The 18,356-nt window shown below is 35.6% G+C and overlaps 1 protein-coding gene across 1 annotated transcript in view; it reads left to right on the forward strand.

Moving 5' to 3' along the window:
- Positions 1-6,312: 6,312 nt before the first annotated feature.
- LCA5 (lebercilin LCA5) overlaps positions 6,313-18,356 on the forward strand; it is a 56,885-nt gene continuing 44,841 nt past the window's right edge. The window contains exons 1-2 of the mRNA XM_042782281.1: positions 6,313-6,511; positions 12,807-13,336. Coding sequence (XP_042638215.1) covers positions 6,313-6,511; positions 12,807-13,336 — 729 coding nt within the window. The remainder of the gene's footprint in view (positions 6,512-12,806; positions 13,337-18,356) is intronic.

The following is an 18,356-nucleotide window of genomic DNA, read 5'->3' on the forward strand; positions in this document are numbered from 1 at the left end:
ATATAAATATACTTGTAGAAACATTATCTGTCAACCTTATACATGGTTATGAGCACACTCCCCCCTGCATAGACATACCTAATTGTTCAGCCTGTCCACCCATCTATCCACCCATATATCCATGTTTGCCATCACTGACAACGCAGTACTGTAAGTGCAAAAGGATTCATCTTTGTGCCTACTATAACATATTTATGCATTCCATTTCATGTTTGACAATTCAGTTTTCCTAGATTCATACCTTGTACATTCCACATTATGAATATTAATGAAGTTTGCAGCTGTTTCTTCCCATTTTGAGTCATGTCCAATCAGCAAATGAAAGTCCTGAAAGCTTTACTCCATCCATGTCATTAAGGTCTACTTTACTCTGAGGAAGCAGCTCTTCCCCAGGGTATTTTGAGTGCCTTCCCACCTGAGGGCCCCAAATTCCAACACTATATCACAGAGTGTTTCACTGCTATTCATAAAGTTTTACAGTGGTGTATCAGACAGTGTTTTACTGCTAATCATAAAGTTTACAGTTGCCAGTTTTTTTCACAAATGAACTATCTCTGTCCTTTCCAATCTGTCTTAGTCTGGAAGCTCTGCTCAAACCTGCCCACCATGGGTGATCCTGCTGATACTTGAAATACCGTGGACATAGCTTCCAGTCTTACAGCAACACTCAAGCCACCACAGTAGGAGAAACTGACAGATGAGTCGTAGAAGCAAATAATAATAAAGAATATTTGCTTTGAGCATTGTGTTCTTTTAAATAATAATCTATGTGGGATCAAATTGATATCATCAACACCAAACATCAGGTCATAAATTTAGGGGATAGTGAGTTTGTGTGGATGGGGTAGGAACAGTGCTGAAGCAGTGGGTGAGAATGTTTGCACAACTTGTAGAATGTAATCAGTGTCACTGAATTGTACATGTAGAAATTGTTGAATTGGTGTATGCTTTGCTGTATGTACTTTCAACAACAATTAAAAGAAAACAGGAATTAAAAATAGAGAAGAAATATGGGAAGGAAATAAAAGATTTAGCATAAAAAAAATCAAAAAATGTTTTTTTCTGTTTTAGTAGGGGGAAGGCAGAGTATTAAATTGATGAAGGTGGAGGTAGCTTTAAAAAGATGAGATAGTTTTCACCTGATTGTTAGTAAAATATTGACTTGGTCCCTCAACTAGAGATCAGAAAACTTGTATAATCTGTTTCAAGTTTTACTAAATAAAATTTTTAACCTCAGATAAATAATTTTTGACTTAGGGTAAGTCCTTTGATCTTCTGGGTCTTAGTTTCATTAATCACTACAAAGAAAGGAGTTGAACTACCAGATGAGCCCCTAGATTTCTTTCAGTACTAAATGTTTATGATTTTATAAAACTATAGTACTTATTTTTTAAAAAAATTTTTGTATTTTATAAAATATTACACTTCATCTTTATGTTTTTCCCTTCTTTTTTTAGTATTATTTTTTCATGCCATTTATTTTTCCTTTAACTTTTCATTTATTTCCCTCCTTACTTATTAGAGGTTCTTTTTTTCTTTCTCTTTTTTTTTTTTTTTTTTTGAAAGAGTTGTCAGCCAAGCAGTCATGTTTCTGCAAAAACTAAGGAGATATTTTTTTTTTTTTTTTTAAAAAGAGAATGTTCTCAAGTATCTAAGTTTCCATTCTCCAGGAAAATTTAGATCTTAGTTTGCTATATTTCCTAAGGAATACTTGTTAACTGTTTTGAAGAATTGTAACAAAATATAAAGTAATATATGTATATTTAGGTTAGAATAAAACCTAAGTAATCAGAAGTTTGACAAAGATAACATTCTCTAGCTTCTCGGGGTTATTAAGTTTGTTATCACTATTAAGAAAATGTGTTGTTATTGTTAGATGCTATCAAGTCAATCGTGACTTATAGTGACACCCTGTGACAGAGTAGAACTGCCCTATAGGGTTTTCTAGGCTGTAATCTTTAGGAGAACATATATCCAGGTCTTTCTTCTCTGGAGCTGCTGGGTAGGTTTGTACCACTAACCTTTTAGTTAGCAGCTGAGCACTTAACCATTGCCATACCAGGGCTTTCTTATAATGAAAATACTTTAATGTAATTAGCATGTAATAATTTTAGAGAACATAATATACCTGTTCCCTGTTTACCAGAAAAAAAAAAAAAAATACACACACACATATAAGATGTATTTCTTCTGGAAATAAAAACTAAGAAAACATTAGAAGAGTTGCTACAGTGGGCATTTGAATCTGGGTATCAGCCTTCCTTGTTCCAAGTTTTAAGAAGTTTCCTGTGTTAATAGCTGATTCTTTGCTATTCATCCTGAAGCAAAGTTTGCCCATTAGAAAGTACTAGTCTCATGTTCCAGTTTCCCATTCAGTCTTCCATTTTCCTTTTTCTTAAATAAGCAAAAATTACCTCCAAAGAAAGAAATCCAGCAGTATGTCAAGAGGTCCAAGATAAACAGAAAGTGACTGCATGTGAAACAGATAATTTCTTCATCAGAAGAAACTTTAAAAAAACCAAATGTCTAGTATTCTCAGAGAGATTAAAACATACAACCTCAGTAAAACAGTAATAGAATGTTGTTGTTATTTGCCGTCGAGTCGGCCCCGACTCATAGCGACCCCTCCTTGGGTTTCCGAGGCAGTATCACTATGGAAGTAGGATTGCCTAACCTTCCTTCCAAGGAGTGGGCTGGTGGGTTTGAACCTCCAGCCTTCTGGTGAGCAGTCAAGTGCCTTAGGCACTATGCTACCAGAGCTCCTAGTAATAGAATAGTTTCTTTAAAAAACTCAGACCAAGAAAGAACTCTTGGAAATAGACTATATTTGCACAACTTCAAACAAAATTGGATGGTTTGGAAGATAAACTGAAAACTCTAAATATAGAAGAGAAATAACATATCTGTTATTTAACCAGGAGAAGTTCCAAATGGAGAAATGGCAGGGAAAATTATCAGAAAAATAATAGAAGAAAATATCTAGTGCTTAAAAATAAAAGATTAGATAGATGAGACAAAACGGCTCCAAAATGTAAAAGACTCATACCTAGGCCATTGTTGTGAAAGACATTTCAGCTTTCACAAAGAAAAGTCCTAAATATTTCTAGGAAGGAGAAAGAAAAAAATTCCTTTAACCAAATGATATTCAGATGAGCATAACTAGAATGTAAGCTTCCTGAGGGCAGGGATTTTTATTTTTCTGTCTTTTACTGGTACATTGTGGGAGCTCGAAAATATATATGTTGATTAAAAGAATGACTATAATAAGTATCACCAGCGACACTGAGGGTTTGAGGATAGTGGAACGGTATCTTCCAAGTTCTGAAGGAAAATGGCTTAACCTAGTATACAGAACCTATGAAAATTATCAAGTATGAGGGCAAAATAAAGATATTCTCAGGCATGCAAGAACTGAGAACATTTACCTCCCCACCCATATATGCTTTCTGAAGAAGTTATAGAAGATACAGACCAGCAAAATGATGAAAGCTAGTATAGATGATGACATGTGCTACAAGAAAGTAGTACAACTAACTCAGGAACCCAATAAAAATAATTCTAGAATGACAGTGGTGCAACAAGTCTAAAAAGCAATTGATGGAAATTAAAATACTAAATCTTTGACCATTAAGAAAAATGTCTTTAAGAATGGAATGGATTTTAGGTCACAGATTGGTTGGTTGGTTGGTATGTGCTGTCGAGTCGGACCCGACTCATAGCGACCCCTCCTTGGGTTTCCAAGGCAATATCACTATGGAAGTAGATTGTCCCATCTTCCTTCCAAGGAGTGGCTGGTGGGTTTGAACCGCCAGCCTTCTGGTTAGCAGTCAAGTGCCTTAGGCACTATGATACCAGAGCTCCTAGACCATAGATAGAACGAGTAAAAAAGCTAGTAGATATTAATGATATGATAAGAAATGTATGTGTGTTCTTCTCAGTAAGAAAAAAGGACAATTAGAAATTCTAAGAGTCAGATCTGACTCGATGGCACACAACAACAACAACAACAACAGAAATTCTAAACAAGCAAAAACCCACAGAAGCAGCATGGAGTTGCATGTTGCAGCCATCTAATAAGAGATAAGAGTTAAATCCTCATCTTTTTTAGTCTGAAAGATGAGTATAAGAAACAGAATAAGCATCATAAAGCCATAAACCATTAGATAATAGATTGGGATGATGAGAGATTGTCTTTTTTTTTTTTTTTTGCTACTGTGTGTATTTTACTAACTGATGATGTAAGCATGTGCATAGGAGGTGTGACAGGTAATATTGTTTTGTGGAATCTTCCCTTTGCAGTTGAACTGCAGCTCTGACTTGGGTGTGATAAATCACTGAAAGCTACTTCTGACGCATGCATATAAATAGAATTAATCTGCACTGATACCATTTAATCAACTTTTAACTGTATTTTTAAAATACAGACAAAACTCAAACAAAACTCAAAATCATTTCAGGAAAAAAAATAAAAGGGGTGAGGAACTAGGTTTGCTGGTCTGATAGAGCCTGGTGGAACCACTGACACTATGGCCTCTAGCTGCCCTTCAGATCTGGAATTGAACCCACACCTGTGGTTTCTAGCCAAAGGGGATACAGGCATATGAGTTGAACATTTACCTGAAGTAGATATTCTTTGGAGAGAAAAATCTTGGGAGAAAGAAAGGCTTTGAGAAGGTACACCAGTTAGAGTTTATTGAGCATCTTCTGTGTCACAATTCTGAATACCCAGTTCTGCATCGTTTAATGGTCACAATTCATTATGTGCAATAAGACATTATGTGATTTGGACATATGTGAGCATTGTATTATATACAGGCAGTCCCAGATTATGAATGATTTCCATTCCTAAGTCTGTCTTTAAGTTAAATTTATATATAAGTTGGAACAGTTAGGTCCTGTTTATATCTAATGTCAATTAGTCAAATGTTTGTCTTGCTATATAAGTACGTAATATACCTTTCTATGCATAAAAAACATTGAAGAAAAACTTCTAAATACACTAAAATACCTTTAACATAATAATACAGTAATAATAATGATAATGTCTTGATGCAAATAGTGCCTGTTTGTTTTCATGAGCCATTGAATGTCCATTTAATTTTTAATATAATAAGGTATGTGGGCATTGTGACCAATGATGTATATGCAGTCAGATGTTCCCTGAATGGATGTTATGTGGCACATGGCTTAATTGCTGATTGTTGTGTGATAGTTATTAAATTATTCCATTTAATTTTATAACAATTCTCTTATTATTCTCACTAGCAAATACTTATTTGCTTTATCTCAAACTGGACTTACTAATTTTAGAATAATAATACCCACAATATTAAAAAAAACAACCAAACTCACTGCCATTGAGTCATTTCCAACTCACAGCAACCTCCTTTGGGTTTCCGAGGCTGTAAATCGTTACTGAAGTAGATTGCCCTGTCTTCCTTCTGTGGAGCAGCTGGTGGGTTTGGACTGTTGACAGTTAGCAGTCAAGTGCCTTATCTGCTACACCACCAGAGCTGTTTACCAACAATGTAGTTACTGAAAACAGTTTTTAAAATATTTTTTGGCACTGTTTTTTGTTTGTTTTGAGTTTCATCATACATTTTGCCCCTGCAATGTTTGACTTCATGGGGTGATATAAGGTATTTATTCAAAATGAGAATGCTAACCATTTTTGGGTCATGTTTGCAAATATTTTTTCGTTTAATTTGCTTGATTATTTTTTACGTATTTTTACATATGTAGTCAATCTGACATACTTTTCTTTGTTCTTATTAGCAGATTTTTCTCCCCCCAAAATTCTCCAATTTGATCATTATTCTCGGCTAAATGTCAGCATTTGTGTTTACTATAAATCTTATGGTTCGAAGAGTCAAATTTAGTTAGCCTTTATTGAGAACCATTTTTATGTCAGGCACTTTACATGTTATTTAAATAAGCTATGACAGTATCTTTTCCCCAACCATTGTAAATATGAAAACAAATAAATAAAATTGTATCATCTTTTAGAAAAATATAAACATGTATTTTGATTTTAGTAAGTTTATTGTAATTAGTTGTAGAAATCTAAAAATGGACTATTTCATGACTGTGTGATGAGTCTCCCTGCCTTTCCTTAATTATAGGGGGAAACAGTGTATCTTCAGATGGTTAATGTGAATTTGGAACTACTGGATATATGGAGAAAGCATATTGCATGGAAATGAATAATACCAAGATTTGAAGGCTATAAAAATGTTCTTCAGTGTTGTCATGGACTCTTCAGGAGAAAAGAATCTTGTGAAATTATGTGACTAGAGACCATATTTCAAAATAATGGGGGAAAGAGCAAAAAGTCCAGATAATAATCAAGAAAGAAAGTCAGGAAAACACCGTTACTCTTCCTGTTCATCTGATTTTGAAACTACACCGCAATCTTCTGCCCAGTCTTCAGGGGTCAGCCCCACTTCACCTACAAGTGTTAAGGAAAAAAATCCTAAAAGACACATTTCAGATAGCCAAGTGCATCACCAAGGTAAATATTCTTTAAGAGAATCCTATGGACTTAGAAAACTTATTTTGAGTTGGGAAAAGTTGCATGAAAGAATGTCTTTTATGGTATACATATTGTTATATACTTAGAAATGGGCTGAGAGGTATTTTGAATAGTATACATTTTTATAAATATATAAAATGTTTTAGTACTTTGTATTACCTTTTGTTTTATTTGAAGTCATATATACAGCTAAGGCTTTTAATTTTGTTTTCTTTCTAAAGAAATGTTTGTCTTGGGGTTTCTGAGGTACTGTAAAGGCAAAGAAATTACAAAACCTTTGTATCTTTCTAGATTTTCATTTTGTAAAAGGCGTTGGTATAAAATGGTTAAGGGTCTTTTTTAAATTGTGATTTGGGTGAAGATTTATAGAGCAAAGCAAATTCACTTTCCATACAGCGGTTCACATATACTTTGTCTCATGACATTGACCACAGTTTACCACAATGAAAAAGCTCCCCTCCCACTTCCTCCCCATAGTTACCTCTTCCCAGTGTCCATCCCTCCATGGATTCCTGCCCCCTGAGCTGTCTCCCTGTGCATAAGCAGCCCTTCTTTCTCCCATGATTGTTCTCTCCAAGGAGTTTATCTACCTGAGATAAATGTTCAACTCCTATGCCTGTCTTTTGTTTGGCTGGAAACCACAGGTGTGGGTTCAATTCCAGACCTGAAGGGCAGCTAGGGGCCATAGTCTCAGTGGTTCCACCAGACTCTATCAGACCAGCAAACTTGGGCCCCTTTAAGGGGCATTTTTATAGATTGAGTAAAATTAGTTGGTCTAACCAACTCAATGCTTACTGTAAAAACTCAAATTTAAGTATGGAATTGGGGATTTGGACCACCAATCTAATTTGATTTTTGTTAAACCATGTTAAAATTAAAATGGGATTGAGCATTAGAAATAATAATTCTTATTAAAATGTTACTAGTTACTAAGTAAGTGGTCAAGAAAACCCCCAATGTACTTAGTAACAAAATACGTAAGCATTACATGTGCCTCATAGAAAAATAAACCCAAAAAACCCAAACTCACCGCTGTCGAGTTGATCCTGACTCATAGCAACCCCTCCTTGGGTTTCCGAGTGGTATTTCCACAAAAGCAGATTGCCCAGTTTTCTTTCTAAGGAGTGGCTGATGGGTTTGAACCTCTAGCCTTCTGGTTAGCAGTCAGATAGATACCTTAGACACTCAGCCACCAGAGCTCCCTGTAGAAAAATAAGCTCTGGTCAGTTAGGTAACTATAATATGCATCAGTAAATGCAACAAAGTTATAACAGTAGTGGGGAGTTGCAAGACAGAATGTGATAAAATTGGAGGCTGGACAGAAAAACAGTAGCCAGCTCATGAAACACCTTACATCTCAATGCTGTAGTATTTCTAGACTAGATTGTTCTATTTCTGTGAGAAATAGTTAGCCATTGAAAGAATTTAAGCAGGAGTGGTTAATGGATTCAGCTGCCAGAGAAAGATGAGACAATCTTGGAAATCCTATGAAGCAGTTCTACTCTATTCTGTAGGGTCTCTGTGAGTTGGAATCGGCTTGGTGGCAGTGGATTTGGTTTTTATTTTTTGGTTTAAATTGGATTTGTCATCATAAAGTTTTACTTTGAAAAGTAATATTTGCTTATTAAAAGCTCCAGAGAGTATATATTCGAAGACAACATTTTCATGTACCCCTCAGTCTAGCTCCAAGGGATGTCTCCTTTTCTTTCTCCCTTCTTGCTTGTCTTTTACTTTGGAAGTACAAAGCAGCAGGTTTTTTGGTCTTTTCTTTCAAACCTGTCTCACTGAGGACCTCCTGTTCTGATTTTCTGGTTGAGAGCATCATCTGATAATAAACTTTTGTTGTACAACTAAGAACAAACAGACCTTAAGGGGCAAACTTTAAAAAATGCTTGTTTATTCTTAAGATATAATTTACATAATCTGGATAGTATTATTAGAAATATTTTTTCTCAGAGCTCCTAGTTTTTGGACTTTTTTTTCCTCCAGAAGCAACTTAGGAGACCACCCTTTTAAAGAGTCAGAACTTCTTACCTTGTTTGACAAAATAATTGAGAAAAAGCTGTGAAAAACAATTCCAGCATCACCCAAAAAAATCCCTATTATTGTCTATAATCTGACTTGCTGCTTTTTGTTTTGCACTGTCTTCTGAATTAAAACTTTTGGTAACTTGTCTGCCTTAGACAAAAGAACAAGGCTGTGTTCATTTCCTAGGGCTGCAGTAATAAAATGCCACAAACTGGTTGGTTTAAAACAACAGAAATGTATTCTCTTACAGTTTGGATGCTAGAAGTCTGAAATCAAAGTGTTAACAATGTTGATTCCATTCTGGAAACTCAGGATCTGTACCATGCCATTCTCTTAGCTCCTGGTGACTGCCTGGCAATCTTTGGTTTTCCTCCTATTGGAGAAACTCATGTCTCAGTCCCAGTGGTCACCTGGTCCCTGTGTGTCTGTGTCCAAATTTCCCTTGTCTTATAAGTACACCAGTCATTGGATTAGAGCCCACCCTATCCATTAGGACCTCATTTTAACTTGATTGCCTCTGCAAAGACCCTGTTTCCAAATAAGCTCCCATTCACAGGTACTTGGGGTTAGGACTTCAACATACCTTTTTTTGGATTATACAATTCCACCCACAACAAGGGTCAAACTGACACCTTTCCTTAAACAGTAAGTTAATTTTCCTTGGTTTAAATTGTAATCATTGATGATACTAAATTGAAGTTTAAAATAGTGTCTGTAATACTTGAATTTGAGAATTTGCATGTTTGATAGAAATCTTCCTTTCCCTTATTAATTTTCAACATATTTTAAAAATAAAATTCATATTCTGCCTAAGTTTATACATTAATAATAGTTTAGATTCTACATGTTTGTATTAAAAAAAAAAATCAAAGTCATTGCCATGAAGTTGATTCTGACTCATAGCGACCCTCATTGGGTTTCTGAGGCTGTAAATTCTTAGGGAAGTAGATTGCCCCGTCTTCCTTCTCTGGAGCGGCTGGTGGGTTTGAACTGCTGACCTGGTTAGCAGCCAAGTACTTAATCTACTACCCCACCACAATGCCTTACATGTTTGTATATTATATATTTAATCCACTTCCTTTTAAAATTAGTTTCTATTCCATTGTGGGGGTAGATACATAGTTTATATATACTATGTACTTTTAAAAATGGGTCATATTTTTTAACACCTGAAGAAAGAAAAAGCATTATTCTTTCATCTACTTTTTGATGATGACTTAATAAGGGGGAGATGAAGAATGGCATGAATGACAGCCAATCATCTTCTCATTTTTATTAGTACTGTATTTCATCTTGATAGTTTTTAAAATGAAAATAAAAAGGTAAATGAAAGGTTGGAAACATTTTTGAGTTCTACTTAAATGTACTTAATGATCAGTTTATGTTTATAATAATAGGATATGCTAAAAATAAATGTGCAGATGTTCAGGATATAAAAAGTTGGTTAAGGAAACCCTTTTGTATATGACTAAATAATTGAAGTAAAATATTAGTGAAAAATTTTTATTCTGATTCTTATTATTTAGGCTTTAACTTGTTCAAATAAAATAAGCTGCAATTTATATGAAATCTTTCGAGTAAAGTAATTATATATGTGAAATCAGAGTATTGAAAAAGTTAAATTCACCTTTGTGTATAATCATTTTTATGTATAAAGTTTCTGTCATTCCAAGCTCTGGGTACATATGTACATATTCCAAAATAACATATATATAACCGAACTATTAATTCAGATTGTTAGAAAAGACAAAGTTGAAATGGTGGACACTGCCAATTTAAGATTAAATTTTAAAAGCAACTTTGCCCATTAGAATAAAATGTAAGCCAGTAATGCAAGCCATGCAATCAAAAAGGGAAAAAGAAACAGGTGAAATTAATTTCAATATTTTTTTTTAACTCAAAGTATCCAGAGTATTATAGTTTCTACATATAGTCAATGTATAACAGTATGAAATATTTTACAGTCTTCTTTTTGGTGGCATAGTGGTTAAAAATGTTCAGCTGCTAGCCAAAAGTTGATGGTTAAACCTGCCAGCTGCTTCGTGGGAGAATGATAAGCTGTCTGCTTCTGTAAAGATTCACAGCCTTCAACACCCAATAGGGAAGTTCTACTCTGTCCTGGAGGGTCACTATGAGTCAGATTCGACTTGATGGCAGGGATTTTGTGTTATTTTTGGAAATGTTTGATAGTCAGTGTGTATTTTGTACTTACAGCACATTTCAATTTGGACTAGCCACACTTAAAATTTCAAATTTCAAAATTGTGATTAGGTATTCCTTCTTGGTAGTTCAGTGGAATTCTTATTTCCCATGTAGGGGACTCAGGTTCAGTTCTTGACCAGTGCTCCTCAAGCACAGCCACTATCCATCGTGTGTGGCTGTGAGGCTGAACAGGTTTCAGCTGAGCTTCCAGGCTAGAATGGATTATGAACAAAGACCTGGCAATTTACTTCTAAAAATCAGTTGATGAAAACCCTATGGATCACAACAGAACGTTGTCTACTCTGCAGCCAGTCCTGGCAGTGGCATCACTAGGGTTGGTGTTACCCATTGTAGTAACTCATGGTGTCATGCCCCCAAAACACCCCCCCCAGATGTGTGAAGCAATCCAGCACCACCCCTCCAGGCCCCACATCCAGCAGCTCCTGACAGCTTCTCCCTCTCCCATTGGCCAAGGTGGAGACCCTTTTCTCTGCCCAATGGCATGTGCAGCAGCCTACCCACACCCTGACTGGCAGGTGATGGGGAAGGTGGTGTTGGCAAGTTACTGCACTGAGTGATGGAGGTGGAGGTGACAGTTACTGCAATTAGTGATGGAGGTGAGGGTAACGAGTTACTGAATTACTGCACTAGGTGACAGGTGACACCAACCTGGTGGTGACACCACTACCTTGGTGGCCCTTTCCTCTTCCTACAGTTCCAACCCACCAGCCTTTCCAGTGGACTCTGGGGTCATTTTGGTGTCACCTCCTGTGACAGTGTCAGAGGGTGTGGCCCCTACCCTGTTTCCCTGCACTCATCTAGTGATGCCACGGGCCTACAGGGATGATGCAGGACTGGGCAGCATTTCGCTCATTGTGCATGGTGTCGCAATGAGTTGGCCAATTTGACACATACTAATGACATTTTCTTTTTTATTACCAGTTCCTTTCATGTATTTAACCATATATAGCTGGAATCTCAAATCAATACATTTTCAAAACACTGTCTATAAAATCTTCTTTTAAATGACACTCTGAATGGTTACTATTACTTGTTTTTCTGTGCTTGTTTACATAGTGAAATCAGAGTATCTAAGGCTGGGTAGGTAGGAGGGAAGGTTCAATATTCTTGTTTTCCTTCATTTTCTTTCCTTTGGAATACATCTTCTCCTTGAAAAAATGCAGTCACTTTGGTGATTATTCTCAGATGTGGCAGACTTCCATATGCTTCTTTTAAAGGACAGGTGCTTGGTTTCAGATGAGTATATTCTTAAACCAAGTGAAATAATACCATTATTACTTAAACCAATATTACTTAAACCAAGTAAAAATAATTTCATTCTAAATTTTCATGAAATTTGCGATTTAATATCTGTATTTTAAAGATTGCAGATGCTTCTGTTTTTTAGGATGTGAATTTTTGTTTTTATCTGTTCTTAAATTGTGTCAAATGTTTTTGATTTGAATATTACACAATAGAAATCCTTGGAGAAAGCATTTAGAATCACATCTGTACTGCTAAGTGTTTTCCATTTTCAGTCACTAATAAATAGGATGTTAAGCTCTTATTACTAATACAGAATATCTGTGTAGTGCTTTCAGTTTTACGTACATCATTAACCCTTGAAACAACCTTGTTATGTAGGTATTGTTAGCCTCATTGCATGACTGGGGACAATAGATTGGACAGGTTTAATTAAATTGCCCGCATGACTTGAATGTCTCAATGTGTTTGTCAGGTGTTTACTGTGCACCATGCTGATGCTGATGGGACCTGTGTTTGAATTCTGCCATAATATATAAAAAGTTAAAAATGGTTAAGACCTGATGCTGCTGTCTTTTGAAACAATGTAAGATAATTCCATAAAAGCTACTTGTCTATAATTTTTGATGGTTTGTAATATTCTTTAAATACTGTGAAATCCTTTTTTAAAAAAAACTAAAGAATGCTAAGGATCGATTGTGTCAGAATAAATAAATACTACTACAACTTTCTTTATAATATTTGGTACAACTTTCTTTAAATTACTATCTTCCTTTTTTAGCTCCTGGGAAATCAAGCCCTAAGGGTCTACCAAACAGAAAGGGTGTCCGAATAGGATATCGCTCTCAGAGCCTCAATAGGGAACCACTTCGGAAAGATCCTGATCTTGTTACAAAACGAGTTCTTTCTGCAAGACTACAAAAAATCAGTGAATTGCAGAATGAAGTGACTGAACTCCAGGTCAAGTTAGCTGAGCTGCTAAAAGAAAACAAGGCTTTGAAAAGGCTTCAGTATAGACAGGAGAAAGCCTTGAATAAATTTGAAGATACAGAAAATGAAATCTCACAACTTATACTTCGACATAATAATGAGATTATAGCACTCAAGGAACGCCTAAGAAAATCTCAAGAGAAAGAACGGGCAACTGAGAAAAGAGTTAAAGATACAGAAGGTGAACTCTTTAGGACAAAATTTACCTTAAATAAACTGAAAAAGATCTCTGAAGCTAGACACCTACCTGAACGGGATGATTTGGCAAAGAAACTAGTCTCAGCAGAATTAAAATTAGATGACACTGAGAGAAGAATTAAGGTAAAATTTCTGCGGCTTCTAATCAGTCTGCCTTGTGCTGTTTCTCGTTGGGCATTTACTATGTTTGGGTTAAGCAGCTTATTATGGTTTGCCATTTACTTGGAAGTTGAAACTATTTTCAGTGTTACTTTGTGAGTAAGAAATTATAAATCTAAGATTTTATATTATAGAGCAAGATGTAAAGACTGTGTTATCTTAATTGGCCACAAGGTAATAGATGAATGCTTAACTCCATGGATTTTGACAGTTTTGAAAAATGTTCCATTTGATTATTTGAGTCTTCTACTAAAATTGAAAATGATACAATAATCAAATGTTGTGTGTAAAACTGACATTTTGGGGCTGTTGTGTAAGAAATGCCACGAGCCATGTCTTCTGTTTTTATCTCTTTGCATGTTTGTGGTTGATTAAGTTAGTTATGGTATATCTTTTGGGGTAGGGTGTGCCCCCACTCCCTAAAATAAAAACTGGTATGAGGGGATATGTGAGAGAATGTTGAATAACTAATTTGAGAATACAACAGATCTTTAAAAATATTTTTTTTCTTAAGATGGAGAGAGGAAAAGAGTACCCCATGACTGTTACATAGGGAATTCATGTTAATTTACACCAGCCAGCCACTCCTTGGAAGGAAGGTTGGGCAATCCTACTTCCGTAGTGATACTGCCTCGGAAACCCAAGGAGGGGTCGCTATGAGTCGGGGCCGACTCGACGGCAAATAACAACAACAACAACAATGTATATTAAACAGAAGCCCTGAGTCAGGTCCTAATGCTTAGAATTGGTAAGTAGTTTAGAAAGCATAGGTAGGGAAAGATTATAGGACTAATGCCTACTGCGAGAGCTGTCTGAGCAAGAAAAGCTCAGAACTATAAATCCTAGTTTTCTGCAACATATTAAGTAGGTATTTTTAATATGTAGCATGTTACAGTACTTCTTTGTCTGTATAATGTACTATGCCTAAAATACCAATGCCATGCCCAAAGGCAGTAGCTTATTAAATAGAGTGTACATCAGTGGTCAGACAAAGTGCTTAAGTTATTTTCTTAAAAAAAATCTAGGAGTTCAATTGTGGTGTTTCACTTTGCAGATTAAAACTAAAAAACGTCCTAGTATCCCTTGAAATTTCAGTAAAATTTTAGTAATTCCATCTTTAAATTCTGTGCTATTCTTTTCTAAGATGACTGGCTGTATTGTGTTAGTTTTTTGTTTTTCTTTTGGTGTAGCTTTTTGTTTTAAGAGTCTGTCTTTAAGTTGGAACTTGTGGTAGGCAGTTTTGTTTGTTTATAGCTTGCCTCCTTCCAGGAAGGATTTCAAAGCATAGCTGTTATTCCCCTTGTTACCAACATTTTCTTCTTGGGAAAAAAAAAACAAGACCAACATTGTTCAGGTTTACCTGTAACTGGCTGAGCTGAGGAAAACTTGAAAACTTAAGCTGTGGAAAACTCTCTCCCAGTTATCTGAACAGCAACCTGTAAGTTGGATACAGGCTAATTTTTTAGATGTTGGAATCTCAGTTACTTAGGAGTACGTTGATTTAGAAATGGAGACGTGGTTGAGAAATAAAAAGTCAGTGGTATAAGATAAGACAACCCTTTCTGCCTAGAAATCAGCTTGTCTTGTGCAAAATGTTTCCCCAGCCATATCCCGGGGATGGAGAATTACTTGGTGGGGTTAACTTGCTTGCTAAGGTCTGCACAAAAGTCCAGTCAGCTAAATCAGACTGCGTATTTACTTCCTCATTTAGAGTTAGCTTTATACTTTTATTTTGTTTTTTACCTCAGTAAATTTCTTGAATAGGGGCCTGTCAAATTAGTAGCCCAAATTTATTATTTATCTAATATTAATAATTATACATATTATTTAAAATTTAGCATTTAAATAAAACTGTAACACATGCACAACCAAATTTTCACAGCAGAAAAACGTTTTTAATCCATCCAGCAGTTTTAAGTCCCTGTAAGGAAATCAGGACAAACAAGAGTGCATAACTATGAGGGGCATTGGGGGGATAGTTACTAGGCAGGGAGAAAAGGAGACTGGGTTAGGCTTGGGCGTGGTAAGTGGGGAATGAAACTAAATGTACAGGTAATGTTGAATGTAAACCAAACTCTTAAAATAAATATTTAAAATAAAAGGAAAAAAAATTAAAAAATTGAAGACCCCCCTCCAAGAGCTTTTGTTAATGTGGATGTATCTGTTGATATTTACCATATTAGATGTGAAAATTGAGAACATTTAAAAATATTTCTTAATTTACTTTAAAAATAACTCATTACATTTTATCATAAATATTTTAATGGAAAATACCAAAAAAAAAGGAAAACGTGGCATTGTTTTATGTATTTTCAAACCTTCTAATGTATGGCTTAAAAGAGAACAGCTGGATCCTCCTATCTGCTTCTGCATCCGGTCTGTGGTGACGTGTTTTAGTTGAAGAAAATTGTGAAGAAAATTCAGCCTCATACAAATGTGTACAATGGTTAGAAAATGGCAGAGTATTTTAATAGCCTTTTCAGATAATTGGATATTTTTCTTTGATACTGTAACAAAACTCAACAAGTGGTGGGTTTTATTATTATTATTATTATTTTATTGTGCTTTGGGTACAAGTTTACAGAGCAAAATTACTTTTACATTCAACAGTTCATGTACATTTGATTTCACACCCCAGTTACAATCCCCAACCATAACAAACTGTCCTCCCATCCCATCCCTGTGACTACCTCCTCCCTGTGCCTTTCTTAACTCCTATCTATCCAGCTTTCCTTCTATGTGAATGCTGCCCCTCTGGTGCCCCATAGGAGATTGCTCTAAGGGGTGTATCTCCCTAGAGTAGGTGGGTGTATTGCCCTGGGTAGGTGTTCTGCATTAAGGTCTTTCTGCTGTTGGGCTGAGAGCCAATCCATGGGGGTGAGTCCAATTCCAGGCCTGAAGGGTAACCCGGGTCATAGTCTCGGGGGTTCTACCAAACTCTACCTGACAGTGATTCTGGTCATTTTTGTGTTTTTTTTTTTTTTTTTAATTTTGTTCTACATTTCTCCTCCCACTCTATTTAGGATCTCCAGTTTTGATCTCTTTCTGAGTGGTTGGCATTGGTAGTTGGGTACCATCTAGTTCTTCTGGTCTTGGGGTCCATCATATCCTTGGACTAAGTGGTGTTTCTTAAAGGTTAGTTTCTGCATGAAATCAGAAACCATATCAATGAACATTTTGTGCTCTATCATGTTAAAATCCATTGTTCTTTCTTGCACTTTGAATAGATGTTTTACCCATGCATGATCTTGTAACATTAAGCACTGGTCATTTGGGGAATACTGCTTCACTGAGTTAGGGATATTTTCCAAATGTTGACATGTTGTATTATACATTATCACCTGTCATGTAGCCTTTGGAAGATTCACCTATAAATTCATCAGACAATAAGAATGAAAACAGCAAATAGTATCTTATAATTATGAAATAGTTTTGACCTTGAAGAACCCTGAAAATATCTCAGGGACCTTTAGGGGTCTCCATACTATTCGTTGAGAACCCTTAATATAACTAACAGAAGCAGTTCTTTTATTAGCAACTTCATTAGCAAGTCCCACAATATTCAGTTTCTTTTAGTGACTACCAAACTGCACCATTGTTTACTGTGCCTGCAACTGGCCTCTCTAATAGACGCCAAACACCTCAAAACACTTACAGTTAGGATTGCATTCCTAACCAAAGATGTAGTAACAAATTAATCATAGATATGACAAATGGTATGTCATAAGTGAAATTGCAACTATCATAAGACTCTTTGTTAAATGTGTTATTATAACCTAAGTCTTAGGAAAAGATCAGAGATGTTATACCATGTACATGATTATCAAAAGAGCTCAGGTAAAGTGTACATGTAGCACATGAAAAAAAAAAAAAAGACTAACATTGAGTTGGCACCAAGTAAATTGCCTTGACAGAAAAACATAATGAAACCAAAAAACTTAGTAGCCTTAATATCATAAACCTTTCAAAGAAGTTTGAATAAATTTATTTTTCTCTTAAAAAAGAAACTGGCATTCACATTCCCTTGACCCTACAGTTGCCTTCAAGTAGGTATTTTAATTATTGTGAAAGATATTGCCTCCCACTGTGAACTATTTTCAAAAGTAGGAATTGCTTCAGCATTATCTACTGTAGAACTAGAAATGAGCTCCTCTAGTATTGGACCAAGGAGCTCTGGTAGTGTAGTGCTTAAGGCACTTGACTGCTAAACAGAAGGCTGGTGGTTCAAACCCACCAGCCACTCCTCAGAAAGAAGGTTGGGCAATCTACTTCCATAGTGATACCACTTTGGAAACCCAAAGAGGTGTCACTATGAGTTGGGGCCGACTTGACGGCACATAACAACAACAGTATTGGACCAAGTGATGTGACTGGAAATTAATTAACGCTGATAAGTCCCATTTATTTTCATCTTTCTCTGGCATATCTTACGCTAATGGCTAGGAATCTACTCTAAAAGATTTTTTGTTCTGTTACCTTACAGAAACCCAAATCCAGAAACCATTTCTCTCTATTTTGCCTACCTGATCTATACTATTTCTGACAAGTGAAACTGATTAAGATGGAATAGTGAACTCTAACCAAGGGGTCATCTCTGTCCTTGTCCTACTCTGATTTTGTGCAGCTCTTTTTAACTCTTGATTTCAGTTATTTTGCTAAGGAGTTAAATTGATGACTTAGGAATTCCCTTTCATTTTTGAAATATGATGAGTCTGAATTCATACTTTTAAGCCAAAAGCATTTTTAACATATGAAAACATAAATTACTTTTTAAAAAGTTTTGAAAAGGGAGACTGCTTGTAATAGAAAATCTTATATGTTTAGATTCTCCTTATTTCTATTATATAGTAATTGAAGAATTAACTAGATGTTGTTACACACACAGACATACACACACACACATATGTATATATGAAAAACTCATTGCTGTTGAGTCGATCCTGATTCATAGTGACCCCTCCTTGGGTTTCTGAGGTGGTATCTC

Source organism: Orycteropus afer, unplaced genomic scaffold (genome assembly GCF_000298275.1).
Source record: "Orycteropus afer afer isolate SDZICR_OR568_19922 unplaced genomic scaffold, OryAfe1.0 scaffold00011, whole genome shotgun sequence".
Classification (NCBI taxonomy): domain Eukaryota; kingdom Metazoa; phylum Chordata; class Mammalia; order Tubulidentata; family Orycteropodidae; genus Orycteropus; species Orycteropus afer.